The sequence below is a fragment of the Bos taurus genome, chromosome 21, assembly GCF_002263795.3.
Source record: "Bos taurus isolate L1 Dominette 01449 registration number 42190680 breed Hereford chromosome 21, ARS-UCD2.0, whole genome shotgun sequence".
In the NCBI taxonomy this organism is placed as follows: Eukaryota; Metazoa; Chordata; class Mammalia; order Artiodactyla; family Bovidae; genus Bos; species Bos taurus.
The window spans coordinates 28099700-28119915 of record NC_037348.1 but is presented as its reverse complement, the minus strand read 5'-3'; the positions used below and the strand labels follow the sequence as shown (position 1 = coordinate 28119915).

Here is a 20216-nt window from a genome sequence, read left to right as displayed (position 1 = left end):
TGTGCCGCTGAGTAACTGTGGTGACCATTCTATAGCCCAAGACATCCTCCGGAGCCATGCCACTGTCTCCAGGCTTCAGAATTCTTCTTCTTCTTTTTTTTAATCTATTTATTTATTTGGCTCTTCCAGATCTTAATTGCAGGTTGTGGGATCTTTGATCTTCTTTGTGGGCTCTTTAGTTGCAACATGCAAATCCTTAGTTACAACATGTGGGATCTAATTTCCTGACCAGGGATTGAACCCAGGCCCCTGCATTAGGGGTACAGAGTCTCAGCCACTGCACTGCCAGGGAAGTCCCCCAGAATTCACTTGTAATAAAGCAGGATTGTTAGAATATGAGCTCTTCTCAAATTGAAAAACTGCTCCACTGTGCCTTGCACACTTGCTCATTAACCGTCAGCTCATAATCCAGCAGCAGGTCACTGGTCGGCTATCATTGGAGCCTCCAGCCAGGGTCTTAGAGATGAGGAAGTGCTGGTCCCCAGCGGAGGGATGAGGCCAAGAGTGGAGGTCACATGCTGATTAATACACAATCAGTAATAGTGACGGCTCTTCGTTATTTGTGTGAATAGAACATGACCCACTGCTCAGTACATTACCGCTAAAGTCAGCAAGTCAAGAGGAAGTGATGAGAAGATGCTGTTCTCCATGCTAAGGGTAGGAACCCTCCCTCCCTGCTCCCCTGGGCCCCTCCAGGCCCTGCCCTGCCTCCTCCCCAATGTTTCAAGCATCTTATGAAACAAAGGCAAGTTGTTCTTGTAGGAGCCTGTGTGTTTTGTTCTTCCCCACCCACCCTGTAGCAATTCATCAGTTCACAACACGACGCAGGGCCAGAGAGCATCATTATCAAGGTGTTAAAAATTCATTGGCTCTAATCACGTGCGGCCTGTTCTTCCCTGTGTACCTCCACACAGCTGTCACAGCCTGCTGACCTTTTCGAGAGGCAGCAGTTTTCCAAAAGACACCTAATTAAGCATCTCTTCAGCAGCAATGAACTCCTGGCCTCACTCGCTGAGCCCTCATGTAGACATTTCTCTCCGGTATGTTATGTAAAGGAAGGTTAAGTGCCGTGGGGGTCCACTCACCTCGACAGATTTTCCTGTCAATCTGGAAATATCACTCCAATCAGATCAAACTAACGGAACCGCAGGGCTGGAAACACTGAAAGTTTGCATTTCCTAGCTTTCAGAATTAAAATAGAAATTACCAACCAAATAAGAAAATCTGTCATAGCTGTAATCGCATGCACACTGGATTATAACGTACAGTTCAGTTCAGTTCAGTCGCTCAGTCTTGTCTGACCCTTTGTGACCCCATGAACTGCAGCACACCAGGCCTCCCTGTCCATCACCAACTCCCAGAGTCCACCCAAACCCATGTCCATTGAGTCAGTGATGCCATCTAACCATCTCATCCTCTGTCATCCCCTTCTCTTCCTGCCCTCAATCTTTCCCAACATCAGGGTCTTTTCCAATGAGTCAGCTCTTCGCATCAGGTGGCCAAAGTATTAGAGTTTCAGCTTCAACATCAGTCCTTCCAATGAATACCCAGGACTGATCTCCTTTAGGATGGACTGGTTGGATCTCCTTACAGTCCAAGGGACTCTCAAGAGTCTTCTCCAACACCACAGTTCAAAAGCATCAATTCTTCTGCACTCAGCTTTCTTTATAGTCCAACTCTCACATGACCACTGGAAAAACCATAGCCTTGACTAGACTAACCTTTGTTGGCAAAGTAATGTCTCTGCTTTTGAATATGCTATCTAGGTTGGTCATAACTTTCCTTTCAAGGAGTAAGCATCTTTTAATTTCATGGCTGCAGTCACCGTCTGCAGTGATTTTGGAGCCCAGAAAAATATAGTCAGCCATGGTTGTATGTATCCCCAAACCAGTTTATACCAGGGGTATATGGATTGTAAGTGCATATTCTACTACTGTGTGAACCAACAAAATATGAGTGCAAAAAGAGAATTACTTCTATTACAATAAAATTGAGTGCTCTTGAAAGATTCTCAAAAGATTTTCCAGTAAGCTGTTTTCCTCTGCCCTTACTTTATTGCCAGCCACCCAGCTTCAGGGACATCGTCTGCTATTACACGTGTCTCCGTTTGCGCATCTCTGTTCGGCACCAGCTTGTTAACTTCATCTTTTGTTACTGTTACTTATGTAAAAGAGCGTCACTAAATATATTGCCATCAATTTAAACGTAGGTCAGACAACTCTAAGGGGTTGAGATAAAAACTAAAAAAAAGTCTAGGGGTTGTCTATACACACATTGCTACCCAAGTACCTTTAAGTTCTGGCTCTGCTATAAAAACACAGACCTAGAAAGTTAGAGAATGTTTTTGTCCGACCATGGTGTATTTATGCAGGAAAAGCCACAGGGCACTCCCTTCAACAGACTGTGACTCACAACAAAGGCCTTATCCCACGTGGAAGGAGCCCACAATTTTATTCTTATGTCTGTGGATCAACATTTTGGAATAATTAATAATTTAGGGAGAATTCATATAATGAAGACATGCCTACATGAGATGCAAATTGTTATGCCTATGGTCAGAATTTATCTAATTGAATTCCTGTAATACATTTGAAAATAGTGGACCATTATTTCCAAAAGACCATCTGATGATAAAATTCCATTTATTGATATAGTTTCATGGAGAAAGCATTTACGTCCACAGGCCTATAATTGCATGTTTTTAGTTTTATTTCCTACGTGTAATCTCAGTTTTCCATTTTTGCAGTAAGCTGTTTTCCTCCCCACTTATTTTATTGCCTGCCACCCAGCCTTAGGGACATCGTCTGCTATTACAGACATCTCCCTTCGGCACCAGCTTGTTAGCATCGTCCTTTGTTGCTGTCATTTATGTTCTCCACTTGTCCTGTGCCTTATTGAAGTGGATCTGCTTCAGATGCGGCAGGCAGAGTACCGTGCCTTCACAGACGTGATGCAGTGGGCTTGCCCACGGAGCTTGGAAGGGGTGCTGGCCTCTGTATCAGAGGGATAGAGTGCCCCTAAGAGCTCCCAGATCAGGCAAATTCACCTGCATCTTCTACCCATTCAGCCGTCCTCGGACCCACAGTGACTCTCCTTGAGGTTTGGGTTCACCACAAGGGTCTTCAGGTCCTAGGTGTTACTTAACTATCAGATGAGGATCGATGGGTGTCTTAACCTAAAAAGCCAGTTACAGCAGACTTACGTAAAATGATGCATTTATACCACGGAACGTTGTATTTTGACTTTAAAAATGCAAATGAGCATTTGTCACCCTGGTTGGTGTGGTGCCAGGCTCTTCATTTTGACTATAGGTCTCTTTGGTGTATCAGGTTATTCGTGGAAATCACACCCTCTGTGATTTCCAGATTTAGTTCCTTTCAGCTGGACTCAGCTGTGTGAAGCCATCTGCATGGATGTTTTATGATCCTGACGAACACTTGGCCAAGACCCACCTTGGCAGCAGTTTCTGCTTAGCTATGAAGTCTTTTCCAAAGCCTCCAACTCAGTTTTCACAGAACAAGCAAGTTTTCTTGTCTGCATTCATATTTCACTGTAAATTAACAGTAGTAACTAAAATTGGTCTGAACCTGTTTGAGGAGGCCTCCTTGCTCACCTGAGGGAGGGGTAGAAGGACCAGAGATCAGCAGGATGCCTAGGGGGCTGTCACTCCTAGGTCCAGAGTGCAGGGAGAGAGAGCTCCAGCTTACTGACAAGAGTTCCATTCAGAAGCCTTTTCCATGGCAATAATCCTGCTCTTTCTACCAAGGATGTACGTGCATGCTAACTCGATTCATTTCTGTCCAACTCTTTGCGGCCCCATGGACTACAGCCTGCCAGGCTCCTCTTCCATGGGATTCTCCAGGCAAGAATAGTGGAGTGAGTTGCCATGCCCTCCTCCAGGGTATCTTCCCAACCCAAGTATCAAACCCACATCTCTTCTGTCTCCTGCATTGGGAGGTGGGTTCTTTACCCCTAGCACTACCTGGGAAGCATGTGCCTAACATGGGTCCTTCCCCCAGAGCATACCCATGAGAACAGGCTTCTCTCCAGCAGAGACTAAAATGCAAAGTCCTCTTTTGAGGATGATGAGAGCTGGACAGTGATGCCCACACCAGATATGTGAATACCTCAGACAGGTACCGACCTCACACTGCTCACCAGGCACAGGTACCCCTTTGTCATCACACGGAACCACCCAAGGCTTGTACAGGTGTCCCAGGGCAAGCAGAACCACATGGGAAGGAAGTGATTCTTTAGGGCCCGTTTCCTCCCCAGCACACCCAGCTGCAGGATTGGCTCCAAACCTGGCCATCACCCTGCAGACTTGGGGCCACAGAGGAAGTTGTGGACAGTGAGCATTTCTGCACATCCTGAGGATGACTGGGAGGTTGAGGGTGAAAGGAGACAGGATCCAGGGAGAGAGAACAGACCTTGTTTGGTATTTGGGGTTGGTTCAAAAGGCAGTTGGAGGATTCAGGGATACCATGGGTTAGTGGGTAAGGATGCTAGAAACCTGGTGGGATCCAGGGAGCAGAGGCATGTAAAAGAGTTTTAAAGGGGGATAACCTCATCTCGTTGGATTAAACGTAACTTTTTAAAGCAGAACAAGAGGAAGAAAACCAAGGCAGAGAGGTGAGTTAGACGCTCTCAAAAGGAGAAGATAACCTGGGGGCTACTTGGAGGTGGCAGCCAGGAGGTATTGTTCACCTGTGAAGTGGATGCTCATAGAGCATCTTCTGGGCCTAGGGTACCAGGCAAGGCTCAGAGATAAGACACAGACTGGACCCAGGGCCACGGAGGGAAAAAGACTCGCCCTTGGGATTTCAGCACAGCTCCTACAAGGATCTCATTACTTCCCAGGGGTGAATGGCAGAGGACAGAGGGGAGGAGGGGCAGGGCAGGAGCAGTCTGAGGAACCCCTTCTCCCTGGCTGCATCTTTGTCTGACTCCCTCTCACGCCCCTGTGGGTAGAACCTAATGACACCAGCTTCTGGGGAGACCGTGGGGTGCGGCTCTCCACCCGCCTGTCTCAAAGCAAAGTCCAGGGCCAGTGACCCTGGGCTCCCAGATAGACGCTGCCTTGGCAGACAGATTTGAGGGGTGTTGGGGAGATGGCAGGGTGACTCATGGGATTCCCACCGTGGAGGCCAAGGAGCCAGGTGCCTGCTGCTAAGTCTGAGATGCTTCCTTGAAGACAGGCCAACACCCCCTGGAAAGGCCATCTGGACTTTAGGGCAGAAATGGAGACCTCTGTTTAACCTTTAAAAAGCCTCCCTCGCATGACCACATTGACTCCTTTAAACCTGCTAATAGGATCACCTGGACCTCCTCACCTCTCTCATTCCTGGTGGAATTGGACCTTCCACGGGAAAGCACTTTGCCTTTTGTGTTTCATGCTTGAGGGTGTTGTTGATTTCTCTAATTCCTGAGTCTTCACTCCATGAGACCCCCAGGACCCTTAGCCTCATCCTGGCTGCTCAGCCTCGTGCAGTGGCCGTGGGGCAAGTGGCTTTCCAAAGTCAAGGCCAGTAGGCACATCCGCACTGCCCTTGGCCATGGAATCACCTCTGTCTCAGATGATTAAGTGCACAAGCCTCGCCTCACACTGGCTGGCAGGGCATTGACTGAGCTCTGTGTGTGGAGAAGGCAAGAGCCACATGCAGCCTGAGTTAGTGGCAGAGATAGGAGTAAAGTCTTCCCAGACTGTGCTTTGCCTCAGAAGACACGTCTGTATAACAGCAGGGGAATGGAGCACGATGAGGCTCCAGAGGGAAGGGGATCCTCACAGAGCCATTGTTTCACATGTTGTGTTTAGCCAGTTCCCTTGAGTAAATAATCAGCCTGCAGTGCGGGTTGATCCCTGGGTCGGGAATATTCCCTTGGATAAGGAGATGGCTGCACACTACAGTATTCTTGCCTGGAGAATTCCATGGACAGAGGAGCCTGGCGGGCTACAGTCCATGGGGTTACAAAGAGTTGAATACAACTGAACAACTAACACTGTTTGACAGGTTGAAGTCCCTGAGTTCCAACTGTGTCATTAAAGCTTCAGTACAGTTAGCTTCATGAGACACAAGCCATACCGGCCGACCGATCACTCGGAACCTCTCTGTCTTCCAGTTCCTTCCACAAAGGGCACCTTCTGCCAGCCCAGCCTGCCTGACCCCCCATGGTACCGTGCTCCACCAGACCTTGGATTTCGATGAGTTCGTGCCCCCGCTGCCCCCTCCGCCCTATTACCCTCCAGAGTACACCTGCACACCCACTGCTGAGGCCCACAGGTTGGTGTCTCTGGGAACACCTCCCTGAGGGATGCTGGGACCCAAGAATGGGAAGCCGTGTGGGGATGGGGAAGGCATGAGTTGCTCCTCGTCCATGCAGGTGAGCAGAGGGGAGGCAGATGAAGGCCTGAATGTTGGTCCCGACAGCAGAGCCCCAGGCAGGGTGGTGGTGGAGTAGGATGCTCAGAGACCTGTGTGCTTCCTCTGGCCTCACTGCAGGGTATCCGAGGGGAAACCCAGGCAGGACCAATCCTATTCCACTCTCAGAAAACACAGTACAGCTCTCAGGTTGAACATGCATGCATGCTCAGTCGTGTCTGACTGTTTGTGACCCCATTGTAGCCCCCCCGGCTTCTCTGTCCATGGGATTCTCCACGCAAGAATACTGGAGTGGGTTGCCTATTTCCTGTCATGTTACAGTCACATTTAATTAAAGATGAATCAGCTCTAAGATGTTTTTCATTGTTACGGAAAAGACCGTGAAGTTGGTGAAAGTACCAGTATCCTTTGAGAGCAGTAAAGAGTTAGAACCACCTAGTGAATGAGGCTTTTTTTTCACACACCCAAGAATTCTGTGTGGGGAATTGTTCCGATTGCTCTGAGGGCAATGGGAACAGCCGGCTCCTTCCCCAGAGGGTGACCTTCCTCCTTCTGCTGCTCAGGGGCCTCCACTTGGACTTCGCTTCCTCCCCGTTTGGCACTTTGTACGGCGTCGCCATCAACAGCCCCGGCCTGCTGTACCCTGCTGAGCTCCCACCACCCTACGAGGCCGTGGTAGGCCCGAGCCCTGCCAACCAGGTAAGTCCCAGGCCCTCCAACAGGCCAGTTCCCTGTTCCCGGCCTTTCTGCCTTCTTTGGAATCTCTCCCAGCCATTCAGCAAACCTGTGGGCACTGATGTCTCAGCCCTGTCTGAGCAGGAGGCAGGGGCAGGGAGCCTGAGTATGCAGGGGGCTCTGGCCTGTTTCAGCTACAGGCCACTGTCATGGTCAGCCAGACACGTGACAGCTGGTTTGAACCCCTGCTCCTGCTGGAAGCCTGGTGGCTCCAGCCAGAGAGAGGCCTGAGCCCAGAAGGCGCACACTCAGGATGTGTGAGCTCGGTTTCCTCATCTGTGAAGTGGGATCATAATAGTACCAAGCCCTTCAGGTGGACAAGGACAGTTGTAATGGACAGGGCTGGGCACATGTCAGGGTCTAACTTGGCAAAAGCTACCTGCACTTCTTTGGTATTGTTACCACCATCCTTGTCATCATGCTGTCATTGCCGAATATCAAGGGTCACTGGCAAGGGCAGAGACACGTTGAACACAGGGAAAGGTTGCACTGGCCCAAATACAGATGTAGTGATGGGGCCACATGGTGGCCTCTTGGGGAACTGCAGGGATTTGACAGTGTGTGTCTGATGCGGGACACACAGCCATCCAGGGAGCAGGCTGCAGCCACCCCTGGGCCCCATACACCAGGCAGAGGAGACACAGACGGGACCGGGACTTCCAGGGGCACAGCCGTGGGGCTTCAGCAGCCATGGAGCCACTCCGCACCCCCCCAGAGGTGGTACAGGCCCAACCTCACACTGTCACCCTGTGAGACGGGTCCCGCGGTGAGCAGGCCAGGCTCCAGGGCCTGTGTGTTTCCACTACCCCTGAGGAGTGGCCCTGGGGACCCCCTGTGCTGGGCTCAGCCTCCAGGGATGTGACTGGACACAGTCCTGTCTTCAGGGGATCAAGTCCTACAGGCCAGTAGCTATGTGACAGGAAGAAAAGGGAAGAGGCTCGGCGCCTGGGGGGCGTCTCTACCACGGGCTCTCCTCGGACTCCTGGGGTGTGACTGCCATCCACCCAGCCAAGGCAGAGGCTCCTGACACCCCAGGGCCTCTCTCAGGGCCTGCTCCCACCAAGAGGTCCTGAGACTGTCAGCCCAGCAGAAGGACTCAGCTGGGTCTCCTGGCTGTTTTCTTGTGTGGGGAAGGGACAGACCAGGCAACAGCCCCAGAGGGAGGAGGCAGCAGTGTGATGTGGGTGACTCTCGTCTCTAGATCCATTAACGACCAAATTCTCCGGAACTTTTCCCTTTAAAGCGAAGCATTTAAAGAGCATTCTGCCTTCCTGAAGTGGTTTATTTTTCTCTTCGTGATAAAAATTGATCAGTCAATATTGTCAAGGGAACCCACTTCCTGTGAGAGTGGTCAGAGTCCTGAACAGAGCTCTGTGGGGCACTGGGCAGGGATGCTGGTCCCTGGATGGGTCCAAGGATCCTGGGAGCTGAGGCCTCAGCCATTGGCAGGCCAGCAGGTCAGGGAGGAGGGGTGTGCTCCCAGGTGAGGGGGCAGCTCCTGCAAAGGCTCAGAGGGAGGGGCAAATGTGAGATCAGGGGACAACAATCTACTTGCTGGTCCTTGCTGGGTACCAGGATCATCAGAACATCCAAGGGAATGTCTGTGGCTGATAGGGTCTGGACTTGGGGCCTTAGAGATGTTGGGGTTGCTGCAGAGATGGTCACTGAAGCCCTGGATCCAGGGGGTGAGGGCCGAGGAGAAGGCATGGTTGGGGGTCCCAGAAACCAGTGCTCAGGGAGGAAGACACCAGCCAAGTGTTGCCCGGAGGTTGTTAAAGACTGAGCCCCGTCCATCTGGCTCACCATCCAAGGGCTACTGGTGACTGACAGGACCAGCTGCCATGGGGTGGGGGAGTGGGCAGGACCAGATGGCATCGGGGAGTGGGGGATGGCACCTGAGGAGGGGGACCAGGAGTGTGGATACTTTTTCTAGGTTCCAGGGGGCCTCCTGACTCTGTGTAGGGCTTGTCAATCAAATGCAGATGCTGGGTTCACCCTCAGCACTCTGGGGCTGCTGAGAATCTGAGGATCAGCCTGGCTCCCAAATCCCCACTGCAGCTGCTACACATTTGGGAACCGGGGTCAATGGCTCTGGCAAGATGCTCCAAGAAGAGGCCGGATAGGAAATAGCTGGGGGTGGGGGTGGGGTGTGGGAACAGGGTGAGGGGGTTACAAAAGGGTTGTGCCAGGGCCTGGAGCATGGGGCCAGGGCCTCCCCAGGGCCAGGGGAGGGAGGGCCCTGGAAGGCAGAAGGGGCTGACCCGGGAGCAGACAGGCAGCTCAGCCTGTAACCAGCAGGGGCACTGGGCAGGGCGGCCAGGGAACTGGAGACCCCAGGAAGCCCACAGGACTGTGTGATTCTCCTCAGCCACCTTGGGGTGGGAGGGACCCCTGCCACCTCCCCCTCCACGTCCGCCTTTGCACCACAACCCCTCTGCCACACAGAGCTCCGGGCTCCCCTAGCCTGCATCTCCATATTCCCTCCATGTCCAGAGGAGAGGAGCTACGCAGTGATTCTCAGGTCTGTGTGCACCACCCCGTGGACAGCGCAGGGCAGGAGCCAGCGAGAAGCCCCAGCCGCACTCCTGCCCTGCTGGGCTTCCGAGGATCCAGTGGGCTGGGATCCAGCTTTGGGTTTGAGGGTGACATTTGAGGCACCCCCACACTTGGACCTAGAAGGATGTTGAGTATTTATCACTATTTTACTCTCTTTTTTTCCCTGAAGAATAGACTATATCGGAATATGATGATGGTAATACCTGTTCTAAGACCCATATGACATCATTTTCCAAAAGTATGAGGAATTCTCTAAGTGGAGATTTCTTTCACAGGATTTTGGGGAGGAAATTTTCAAGGGCAAAGACCCATCTTACATGAGCTTGCGTTAGCTCAGACACTGGCAGATTACAAGCGCCTGCACAATTGATTGTTGTCACTGGATGTGGCCCCCCTTCCCTGGGCCTGGCTGGCAGCATCTGCAATGAAAGGGCCACCACACCCCTCCTCCTGCCAGTCCAGGGGCCGCTGGCTGATTCTCTCTGACCCTGTGGCCTGGCAGCACTTTCCAATTCCACAGACACCCCAGGGGAGCAGGGGGAGTAGGGGACGCTGGGAGTCCAGGAACCCCTCCCATCCATGGAAGGAACACTGCGCCTGCCAGTTGCCCCCTCTCCCAGGCAGCCCTCCCCCTAACTTGACAGTCAGGAGCAGCTCCCTTAAAGCACGAGCCCCTCTTCCCAGAAGATGAGAAGGTTAATTACACCCTTGTTAGGTCAGATGTGTATAAATTGCCTATTTGTGCTCCTTTGGATAAAGAGAGGAAGACAACTGCCCCTGGAAAGATAAGCAGACGCCGTGCAAGTCTGAGCAGAGCAGAGGCCGCGCATCTCAATAGATTTTTGACTTGGAAAGAAACATGCCTCCCCCCACCTCCGAACTCAGCATGTTCATTTTGACCATGTGTTTTGGCCTCATTCAGGTTCCGTTCTGATTTGGTCTGCGATGAGCTCTCTTCTCCGTGGCCTGAGCTTGGGGCAGGACTGGAAGCAGGGAGTTTCTTTCTACAACAGGAAAGTGGGCAAATTTGCCAGGTTGATGTCCTGCACGTGATCCGGGGGGTCCGTAACACCGTGCACTGGTTCACAGTTTCCATGATCCAGAGGTGAATGGGGTCCCCTTCCTCAGGGTCACAGGACAGGGACGAATGGACTTCTCTGTGGCCTCGGAGGAAGGGCCAGCTGGGCCATTGTGGGTGGATGGGGCTTGTGAGCCAGAGCAGCTCCTCGTGGAGGCCTAGCGGGCAGGAAGAGGGTTCACGGGAATGATGTGGATGCTGATTGATGACCCTGGACGCCACACTGTACACCTTCCTTTGAGCACCTGAGCATCTGGGGTGGATGTGACCTAACAGGGCTTTGGGGATTTTGGTGGCAATACAGTGGGTGGGGCCAGAAGTTGTGAGAAAGGTGAGGGACATGACAGAGCTGTGTCCAACCCCAAGGCCTCAAAGTTATTATTTGTATTTTCAGACAAAACGACTTTTACATTTGAAAACCTGTAAGTCAAGTATCTTGAAAGATTGTTTTGGAACATGAGCCCAAAACCTTAGTGCCCCTTTTCCTCGATTGCTGATAACTGCCCCCACCCCGACCCAAGGACAGCGCTCTGTGAACCTAGGATACAGCTGCCTGACCTCAGCCAGGAGTAGGAAACTTGTTACAGACATAGGGCAGAGTTTCCACACAAGACGTGTTAGCCCCAGCTTCCTGCAAGAAAGGGAGATGGGGAAACTTTGCTTATTTGCCTAAATGCCAATTGACTTTTCAGTTACGATAAGTGGTCAAAACAACACATCTGGGAATAAACAAATGCAGGTATCAGAGCATCCACATTACATCATTCATGCAGCCTCTCCTTTCCCAGCCCTTTCACCCTCTGTCCTGTGGGAGCTGTTATGAGCCTTTATTGCTAAACTCAAATTTCAGGTCCAGTTCTATGCTGCAAATATATTTCTTCCACTGCCTCTGTATTTCACCGACAATGCTGGTTGAAGTGAGCAGCCATTCCCCCACAGCTGAGCTGTGGCCAGGTGGCCTTGGACATGGGGTGGTGAGGGCGGGGCACGTTCAAGTTCAACCCTGACACCCTGCTCACCAGGGTGATGGATGCCCTGCTCCCAGGAACTGTCTCCTCTTGACACCAGGTTTGACTGTGAGCCAGAGAGAAGCCGGTGCCGCTTCTGCAAAACATGACATGAATCCAATTTCCTCCTGACCTTGTCTTGCCGTGTATTTTACTTCTCTTGTTTTATTTATATTTCTTTATTGCCAGAAGCTTTTTATTTTCAAGCCTGAAGTTGCCACCCACTCCTACAAAAAAAAAAAAAGGGAGTCAAAAAGGTTAGATACAGGCAAGAGTTAGGAAATGAACCTCTGGGCACTGTCCTTTTTTTGTGATTTTGAAGGGGGCTGTTTTGATGTTGTTTTTTTTTAATATTTATTTGGCTGCACCCGATCTTAGTTGCCAAATAAATAAATATTTTTTTTAAAAAAACTGCTTCCTGCAAAAATCACCAAAAAAGTCTTAGTTACCGAATGTGGGATCTTTGATCTTCTTTGGTGGCATGTGGAATCTTTTTGTTCTTGTTTCAGGGTGTGGAATCTTTAGTTGTAGCATGAGAACTTTTAGTTGCTGCCTGTGAGATCTAGTTCCCTGACCAGGGACTGAACCCAGGCCCGCCTGCACTGGGAGCACAGAGTCTTAGCCACTGGACCACCAGGGATGTCCCTGGCTAGAGATTCTTGACACAGATTTCCCACACAGGTTACCTGGTGGGATGTTGTGAATTCACCCCAACCAACCCTTCCCTGGCAGAGAGGGAGTGCTGAGTGCTGGATGGTATTATATACATGTGGGATTCAAGGGACCATTGGGGCACCTCCCTGTCTGATCCCTGTGGGTGTGCAGCTCACCCCTCTGGTGGGGTGGAGTGGGGTGGGGGCCAGTAGCCTATCCCCCCGCTTGCTTGACAAAGGAAAGGTGGGCACCCACTATAAGCTTTCGATTGAGCAGGAGGGAGACAGAAATGTAATTACTGAGCTGGAACCAGGCCCGCCACAGAGCCCGCCTGACCTTCCCAGCCTCCACCAGCCCATTACTGGCCAGCCCTGCTGGCCAACCCCACGAGGACCCAGGGATGGTGTTCATGAGGGGCACAGGGTCAGTGCACACGGGTTCATGCCTTCAGGTGCATGGCTGGGGAGGGGAGAGGCTGCTGTGCCCTGAAGCAGGGAGGGCATAGATGCACTAGCCTGGGGCGGATCCCAGCCCAAAGCGGGTGGTCAAAGAGCAGACGTGCCCCATCCCTGCTCAGCAGAGGAGGCTGGTTTCTCCCCTCACACTCCCGAGGCCTCTCTGGGCCTTACAGTCATTCAAGAAGAAAGCTGCGAAAGTGTGAGGACCGTGCACCCTGATTCGAGTTTCACAGCCACCCCCTCCACTGGGCTTGGGGGCCTGCATCAACCTGGCACACCTGGACCCCTGGCCTTGGGAGCAGCCTCCTGACCCCACGTGTGAGGGGACGGCAGAGGAGGAGGCCGGGTGCACGCAGCCCTGGGGAGTGCGGAGCGTGTTCAGTGCCTGCCTGTGTGCATACTGCTAGCCCAGAGCACTGCGGTGCCATGAGTGTTGGTGCCATGGTCCTTCTCTTCCCAGGATGAGGGCAGGGAGAGAGGAGGGGGTGGAGGTGAGGGAAGGGCTGTCCTGTTGCTTCTGGTGAGGCAGGGACCATGTGACCTCCATCAGTCCCAGACAGTGCCTGTGAGTGGAATGCGAGTGGACTCAGGGTGGGCTCTCAGGGTGAGCACACGGTTGAGTGCAGAAGGTCCAAGGAAGGAGCTTCAGTCTTGGAAATGGCGTCTCCCTCCACCCACCCCACACATTCAGGGGAGAAGATTGGAGCCCTGCTTACATGTCGTGGAAGACGAGCTCTGGGGTCAACCTGCCTTTCTAGAGGTGGCTGTGATGCACCCTTCAGACAGCAGACCACCCACATCCCGTTTCCCACTGCAGCTCCCGAGCACGGAGCCGCAAATGACTGAACCCGGCCCCGGGGACCCCGACATCGCTGCGGGCTTCAGCTCACAAGGTAAGTACATCCTCTTCAGTCTGAAACACTTAAGGTGGTAGTTTTCCAGGCGTGTCTCCTCCTCCCTTTTTCTTCTTTTCTCCTGTTACATCCTCTGTCTCCTCCTCTTGAAGGGATGGGAGCTGCTGGAGCCACTCCTGCTAGGTATAGGGGAGGCTCCACACATCTTCCTCCTCTGCCCCACTGGTCAGACCTGGGAACCTCATACTTTCCCCAGGGGGCTTTGTCCACTCTGCTCACCCCAGCGCCCTTTCCCTCATTTGCTGCTGTTGTTCAGTCTCTCAGTCGTGTCCGACTCTTTGGGACCCCATGGACTGCAGCACACCAAGCTTCCCTGTCCTTCACTGTCTCCCAAAGTGTGCCCAAACTCACATCCATTGAGTCAGTGATGCCATCCAACCATCTTGTCCTCTGTCATCCCCTTCTCCTTCTGCCTTCAATCTTTCCCAGCATCAGGGTCTTTTCCAACAGACTGGCTCTTCACATCAGGTGACCAAGGGATTGGAGCTTCAGCATCAGTCCTTCCAGTGAATATGCAGGATTGATTTCCTTTAGGATTGACTGGTTTGATCTCCTTGAGTCCAAGGGACTCTCACGAGTCTTCTCCAACACCATAGTGGAAAAGCATCAGTCCTTCAGTGCTCAGACTTCTTTATGGTCCAACTCTCACATCCATACATGACTACTGGAAAAACCATAGCTTTTACTGTACAGACCTTTGTCAGAAAAGTGGTATCTCTGCTTTTGAGTACACTGTCAAGGTTTGTCATAGCTTTTCTTCCAAGGAGAAAGAATCTTTTCATAGCCAATCAGTTCACCTGTATCTTATTGGGATCTTGATAGGAATCACATTAAACCTGTGCAGCTATTTGAACAGAATCACTATCTTTTTTTTTTTTTTTACAATATTGTGTTAATTTCTGCTGCACAGCAAAGTGACTCTGTTATACATATACACACATTCTTTTTTCATATTCTTTTCCATGTGGTTTATCCAGGATAATGAATACAGGTCCCTGGTTCATACATTAGAACCTTTTTGTTTGTCCAATTTCTACATACTAGTTTGCATCTGCTAATCCCAAACTCCCAGTCCTTCCCACCTCTGACTCCCTCTCCCCCTTGGCAACCACAAGTCTGATCTCTATATCTGAGTCTGTATAGAATAAGTTCATTTGTTCAGTATTTTAGGGGATCACCATCTTTCTAAAGCTGAGTCTTCCAAGGCAGGAACACAGTGTAGAATAAGTTCATTTGTTCAGTATTTTAGGGGATCACCATCTTTCTAAAGCTGAGTCTTCCAAGGCAGGAACACAGTCTGTCTCTGTGGGTTTCACTGTGGTTTCACAGTATCATTTTCACCTACAGATCCTGGGCAGGTTTTGTTGGTGTGCGTGTTACATGTTTCATTTTCTCTGGAGCAACTTTTCATCGGCACTGGATTTACACCTTTGGTTTCCGCATGTTCATGGTCAGTATGTGTGACTGACTGTGACTCAGGGGATTCACTCATGTGTTCACCTCAAATTGGACAACCTTGCTGAACACATGCTAAGTCGCTTCAGTCCTGTCCGACTCTTTGTGACCGTATGGACTGTAGCCCACCAGGCTCCTGTGTCCATGGAATTCTCCAGACAAGAATACTGGAGTGGGTTGCCATTTCCTTCTCCAGGGGATCTTCCTGACCCAGCAATCAAACCCATGACTCTTGCACTGCAGGCAGGTTCTTTACCTTCTGAGCCACCTGGGAAGCCCAAAGATATAGTCACACGACACAAGCCAAGGAGTTGAGGGCGGTGTGCAGAAAAGAGTTATCAGCCTTGGACCATCAGTTTTTCCTGCAATGTTGTTCTAATTTTATCAGGTTTCTATTAACGACATATATTCAGAGATAAGTCACATTTGTCTCTCTGTGACTGCATGTCCTTGAGGAACTCACTCACTGGACTTGCACTGACATTGAGAAACTTGGGATCAATTTTGTGTGCATATGTCCCATCTCATCAAATTATATACATTAAGTATATACAGGGCTTTTGCATACAAATTACACCCCAATAAAGCGGTAAAAGAGAGGGGAAATTGGGATCAGAGTCCACAGGAATGAATACTATTCAAAAGACTTTTAACACTCTGCTGGGTAGTCTTGAAAAGATTTTATAGTACTTAAGACGACAATGTCTAGGTCTAAACTTTTCTAACGAAACAGGAAAGTGTTCTTTCTTTCCTACATTTATACACTTGATTTTGGGCCCTTGCCCAATTATTTTCTTGGGATAAATTCCAGTGAGGAAAACTGCCAAGTCCAGGGGAACATGGACTTGGGGATATTGACCACACTGTGTCCTGGAAAGGTTTTATTACAAGTTCATGTTCCCACCAAGGGTGCTTGTTACAAACCCCGCACCACCCCCCCCCAGACATTGTCACTCCTGGGGACCTTAACCACTCTTAAAGGTGAACTTGACACACACAGGATTGTGTGAGTGTCAAGTTTTTACCTGTTTATCATCAACTTGTAGGTCTGTTTGGGGGTCCATTTTTTTTCTCTAGAAGTTATTTTTTTTTAGATTTATAAGAAAAATTGGAGAAGGAATTGGCACCCCACTCCAGTATTCTTTCCCATGAAATCCCATGAACAGAGGAGCCTGGCATGGAGTTCATATTCATGGTTTTCCATATTCCTGTTCATGGAGTCGCAGAGTCAGATACAACTTAGCAACTAAACAACAATAACAACAAATAAGAAAAATATTTGCTAAATAGAGAAGTGAGGAAATGTGTAAGAGCGACAGTTTTCCTGTTTATGACAGGCTTGCTTTCCCCGTTCAGGCTTTGTTTCCAAAGCCTGTTAACGAGGCCTTCACCACACACAAGTTTGCCATTCCTTCTGTTGTCAAATGTATCAGGCTTTTCCTTTATGGTTTCTATCAATATCATGTTTATAAAATCTTTCTCCACCCCATGGCTGCAGGTTTATTCTCACATATTTTCTTCTTACAGTATCTTAAAGAAGGAAAGTGTTGATGATCCTGAAGATTTTTTTTTTTTTTTAATGTAATCTGTGAGATCTGGCTCATCTTTGTTTTTCCAAATGGACAGGTGGGACTGATGGTTTCAAACCACCTCTTGGGCGGCAGCAGTGGAGAGTGGGGCAGGGGGGTGGCTGAGCGCAGGTGCTGCAGGACAGGGTCACATCAGCCAGCTCCCGCTTGGCCGCCTGTCACGTCTTTCCCAACCTCTCTCAGCTGCATATCTTTGTCCAGGGACTGGGGGTGACTGGGTGGGCCCTGGGCACAGGATGTGCATGGATGTGGGGCACTTGGGACCTCTGGGAATAGAGAGGCTCCCCCAGCACCCACAGGAAGGAGAGGAAAGAATGACCCCAAAGCTTCCCCTCACCTCCCTGCAGGAGTTCGAGCTGCTGTGGTTCTTATCACATGTCCCCCAAGTGGGTCGCTCAACTTGAACATCTACTTCAGTCAGGAGGCAGGGCAGTGAGGTGGTCCTCAGGCCCTGGTGTGCATACAGGTCTGCTGGGGACCCTGTTTAGATGGATCCTGGTCCAGTCCCACCTCAGGGCCACCTGTGGAGAAGCAAGGGGTGGAGCCCGGCCTGAGCAGCAGTTCTCACACCTGGGGCGTCAGGGCAGCTTGTTCAATACCTGGTGCCAGGCCACCTCCAGAGTGGTCAGGGCTGGGCTAACCCCCTGCCTGATGAGGGGCTGCACTCTGGGCCTGTGTGGGGGCAGACAGGTTCTCAGACCCACTGGAACCTGGCTGGGGGTGCTAGGGTCCCTCAAGCCCCCACCTCTCTCTGCACAGGCCCTGCCCTTGGAGCGAGAGACCCTTCCTGTGCACCTTCCTGCACTTCAGACTCCCCGCCCCAGGATGCCCTGGATGGGAGGTGCAGCTGGTTTCTGACTTGGAATCTCTTGTGGAGCCCATGGCCCTCCTGGAGTGATTCTGGTCCCCCTTCTTTCCACACGGAGCACTATCAGCCTCACACAATGACAGGGTTTTTTCCAGGCTTGGAGTTTGGAGGGTGGGCTGCACCTGCCCCCTGGGAGGACTCTGGAGGACACTCTCCCTCATGGTGGGGGGGTTCGGTGGTCACCAGCACTAACTCGGGTCCCTTTCTTTGCAGCACTGACTGACAGCTCCAGCCTCCTGGCCTCCGAGGGCAGCGCTGCTCCTGGCCTGAGCCACCTGTCCCCCGACAACCCCACGGGCACCCCGCTACCTACCCCGCATACCCACCACACGTCCCCCGAGGGCCCCCACAAGGGCACACGGGTGCGGCCAGGTCCCAGGCGCATGGCCCGCTCCATCAGTGACCCCACTTCATGCACGTCCAGGACGACAGGTACAGCGGCCCCAGCCCCTCTGTCCACATGGGCAATGTGAACTTGATGTCCGAAGCCTGGAAGGGGGATGGCCAGCCTGCAACTTCTGCTGTGCTCCGACTGAGCTTGCTGCTCAGTCAGGGAGGAGGGCAGGCAGACAGAGGTTCAGGGAGATGACAGCCTTCTGGGCAGGTCTGCCAGCCTGGGCGTTAACCTGCAGGCTTCACACCAGCTTTGGGGCCTGTGAGGCCTCCGGTCAGGTAGAGCCCACAGTCTGTATCCGTCTCAGCCTGGGTGACTCCCCTGCCAGGACCAGCCTGGGTTACACACTTGTGGGAAATGCCTGTGTCTGCTGAGGGATCTGGTGGGACAAGGAGCCACGTAAGACCTGGCTGCATCGACACATCGTGAGCACGCTGGGTCAGGTCAGCATTGTCCACATGACATTAGGCGCCCCCAGGATGGGAGACCTGGCCCCAGGGTCCTGCACCTTGCAGTCCAACAGCACACCCTAGGGGGTCTCATACATCCTGAAGTTGGAGGACCCCCACCTCCTCCTGGGTCTGTGCCACTAAAAGTTGGGAGGCCCTTGACCACAAGTACCATCGCTGTGGGGACTTGTCCATACAGTGAAAGAAGTCAGAGGAGACCAGTGGCGCCTGGACCAGTCAATGGTCTTGTCCAGCTGAACCCCAGGTGGATTAGATCCCATCCTGCCCCCAGGAGAACCCCATCCCTGCATGGAGCCAGTGTCCACCCAGGTCACTGCCTGAGGTGCCCCACTGGAAAGTACAGGCAGTGCCTCTGCCGCTCCTGGTCAGCACCCCTCCCATCCCTCCTGCACCCCCCCGCCAGCTCACCCACCACCTCCCCCACAACCTTCTCCTGAGGACGCACCGGCTGCTCACATGCTCCTGGCTCAGATGTTTCTAAGCCCCTTAGGGCTACCACCACCCAATTGGGGTCCCCGCTCCCCACCCCTCCAGTGAAGCTCATGCACTGCAAACCCTGACATTAGGGATGGATCTAAAGAGCAGTGATGGCTTGCTTACAAGCTGTCACCCCTGTGACTGCCTCTCCATGCTGTCACCTCTGACAGTTACTGTTTTGTTCATCAAAAGCACGTGCCTCCCAGGCGCCTGGACCCCCAGATGTGGATGGGGATTGGGATGAAGGGCTCTGGGTTTGTCAGTGGTGTCAGCTGGCTGCCCTTTGCTGAGGCTGTGCTGAGAAAGTGACAGGCCAGGGGACCTCCTCCCCTGGGTTTATATTCAGGGGTCTCCACTGCTGGCCTTACCTCTGATGTCCATCTTAGACACAGGAGGGTCACTATAGTATCATTGGGAATTCCTTCCCCCTGGGCTATGTATTAACTGAACTCTTTCTGGGTAAGGTGATGCCTCTTCATACACCCCATCCTGCAGCCAGGACCTCGAAGCAGGACTGTCCCGAGCAGCACTGGGGACTGGTAAGACACCCCTTTTCTGAAACCCCTTGATAACTTCTGTGCAGGGGGCGGAAGTACCAGTGGTCCTCAGCTGCCTTGTGTCTAAACCTAGCCAGCCCCTCCCAGAGTGGTCCAGGCATGTAGAAGACCCAGCCCTCTGGGTTTGGAAGATGGGCTGCCCTCCACCATTCCCCACTCTCTTGGTGGGCTTTATTAGAGCTACACCTGATTTATCACTGGTTTTACTGTATTTATGAGTTTCTATTTGGAGGGGAGAGGCCCCCACCCCCCATGTGTGAGTCTTGTACAGTTTCTCATGCTTCATTACCAGGATTGCTCACTGCCACAAAACACACCCCAGACCACCCAGAATGTGTTCTCTTGTGTGACCTGCAACATAGATGGGGCAGGCCGGGCCTTAGGCTGGTCCTTGGCAACTCATCACAGCTGACTGCCTGGAGCTGGGTTCCTTGACGGGGTTCTTTCTGTGGGTCATCCAGAGAGGCCACGACCCTACTGGGAGCTGGTGTCATTTCCCCACCCTTGGCATGGGGGCCCTGGGCCCTGGGCTGGCTGCCTCGAGAGGCATGGCTGCTGTCTGTCCTTGACATGGGGAGGGACTCTCACTGCCCTCTGCCACCCTCTACTCTGCTCTCCAGGCAG

General features: G+C 51.9%; 1 protein-coding gene across 1 annotated transcript in view; it reads left to right on the top strand.

The window, feature by feature from the left end:
* ENTREP2 (endosomal transmembrane epsin interactor 2) overlaps positions 1–20216 on the top strand; it is a 240582-nt gene that overhangs the window by 216750 nt on the left and 3616 nt on the right. Inside the window, exons 6-10 of the mRNA XM_002696649.5 lie at positions 6121–6281; positions 6944–7079; positions 13686–13761; positions 17908–18126; positions 19500–19574. Of these exons, the coding sequence (XP_002696695.1) occupies positions 6121–6281; positions 6944–7079; positions 13686–13761; positions 17908–18126; positions 19500–19574 (667 nt within the window). The remainder of the gene's footprint in view (positions 1–6120; positions 6282–6943; positions 7080–13685; positions 13762–17907; positions 18127–19499; positions 19575–20216) is intronic.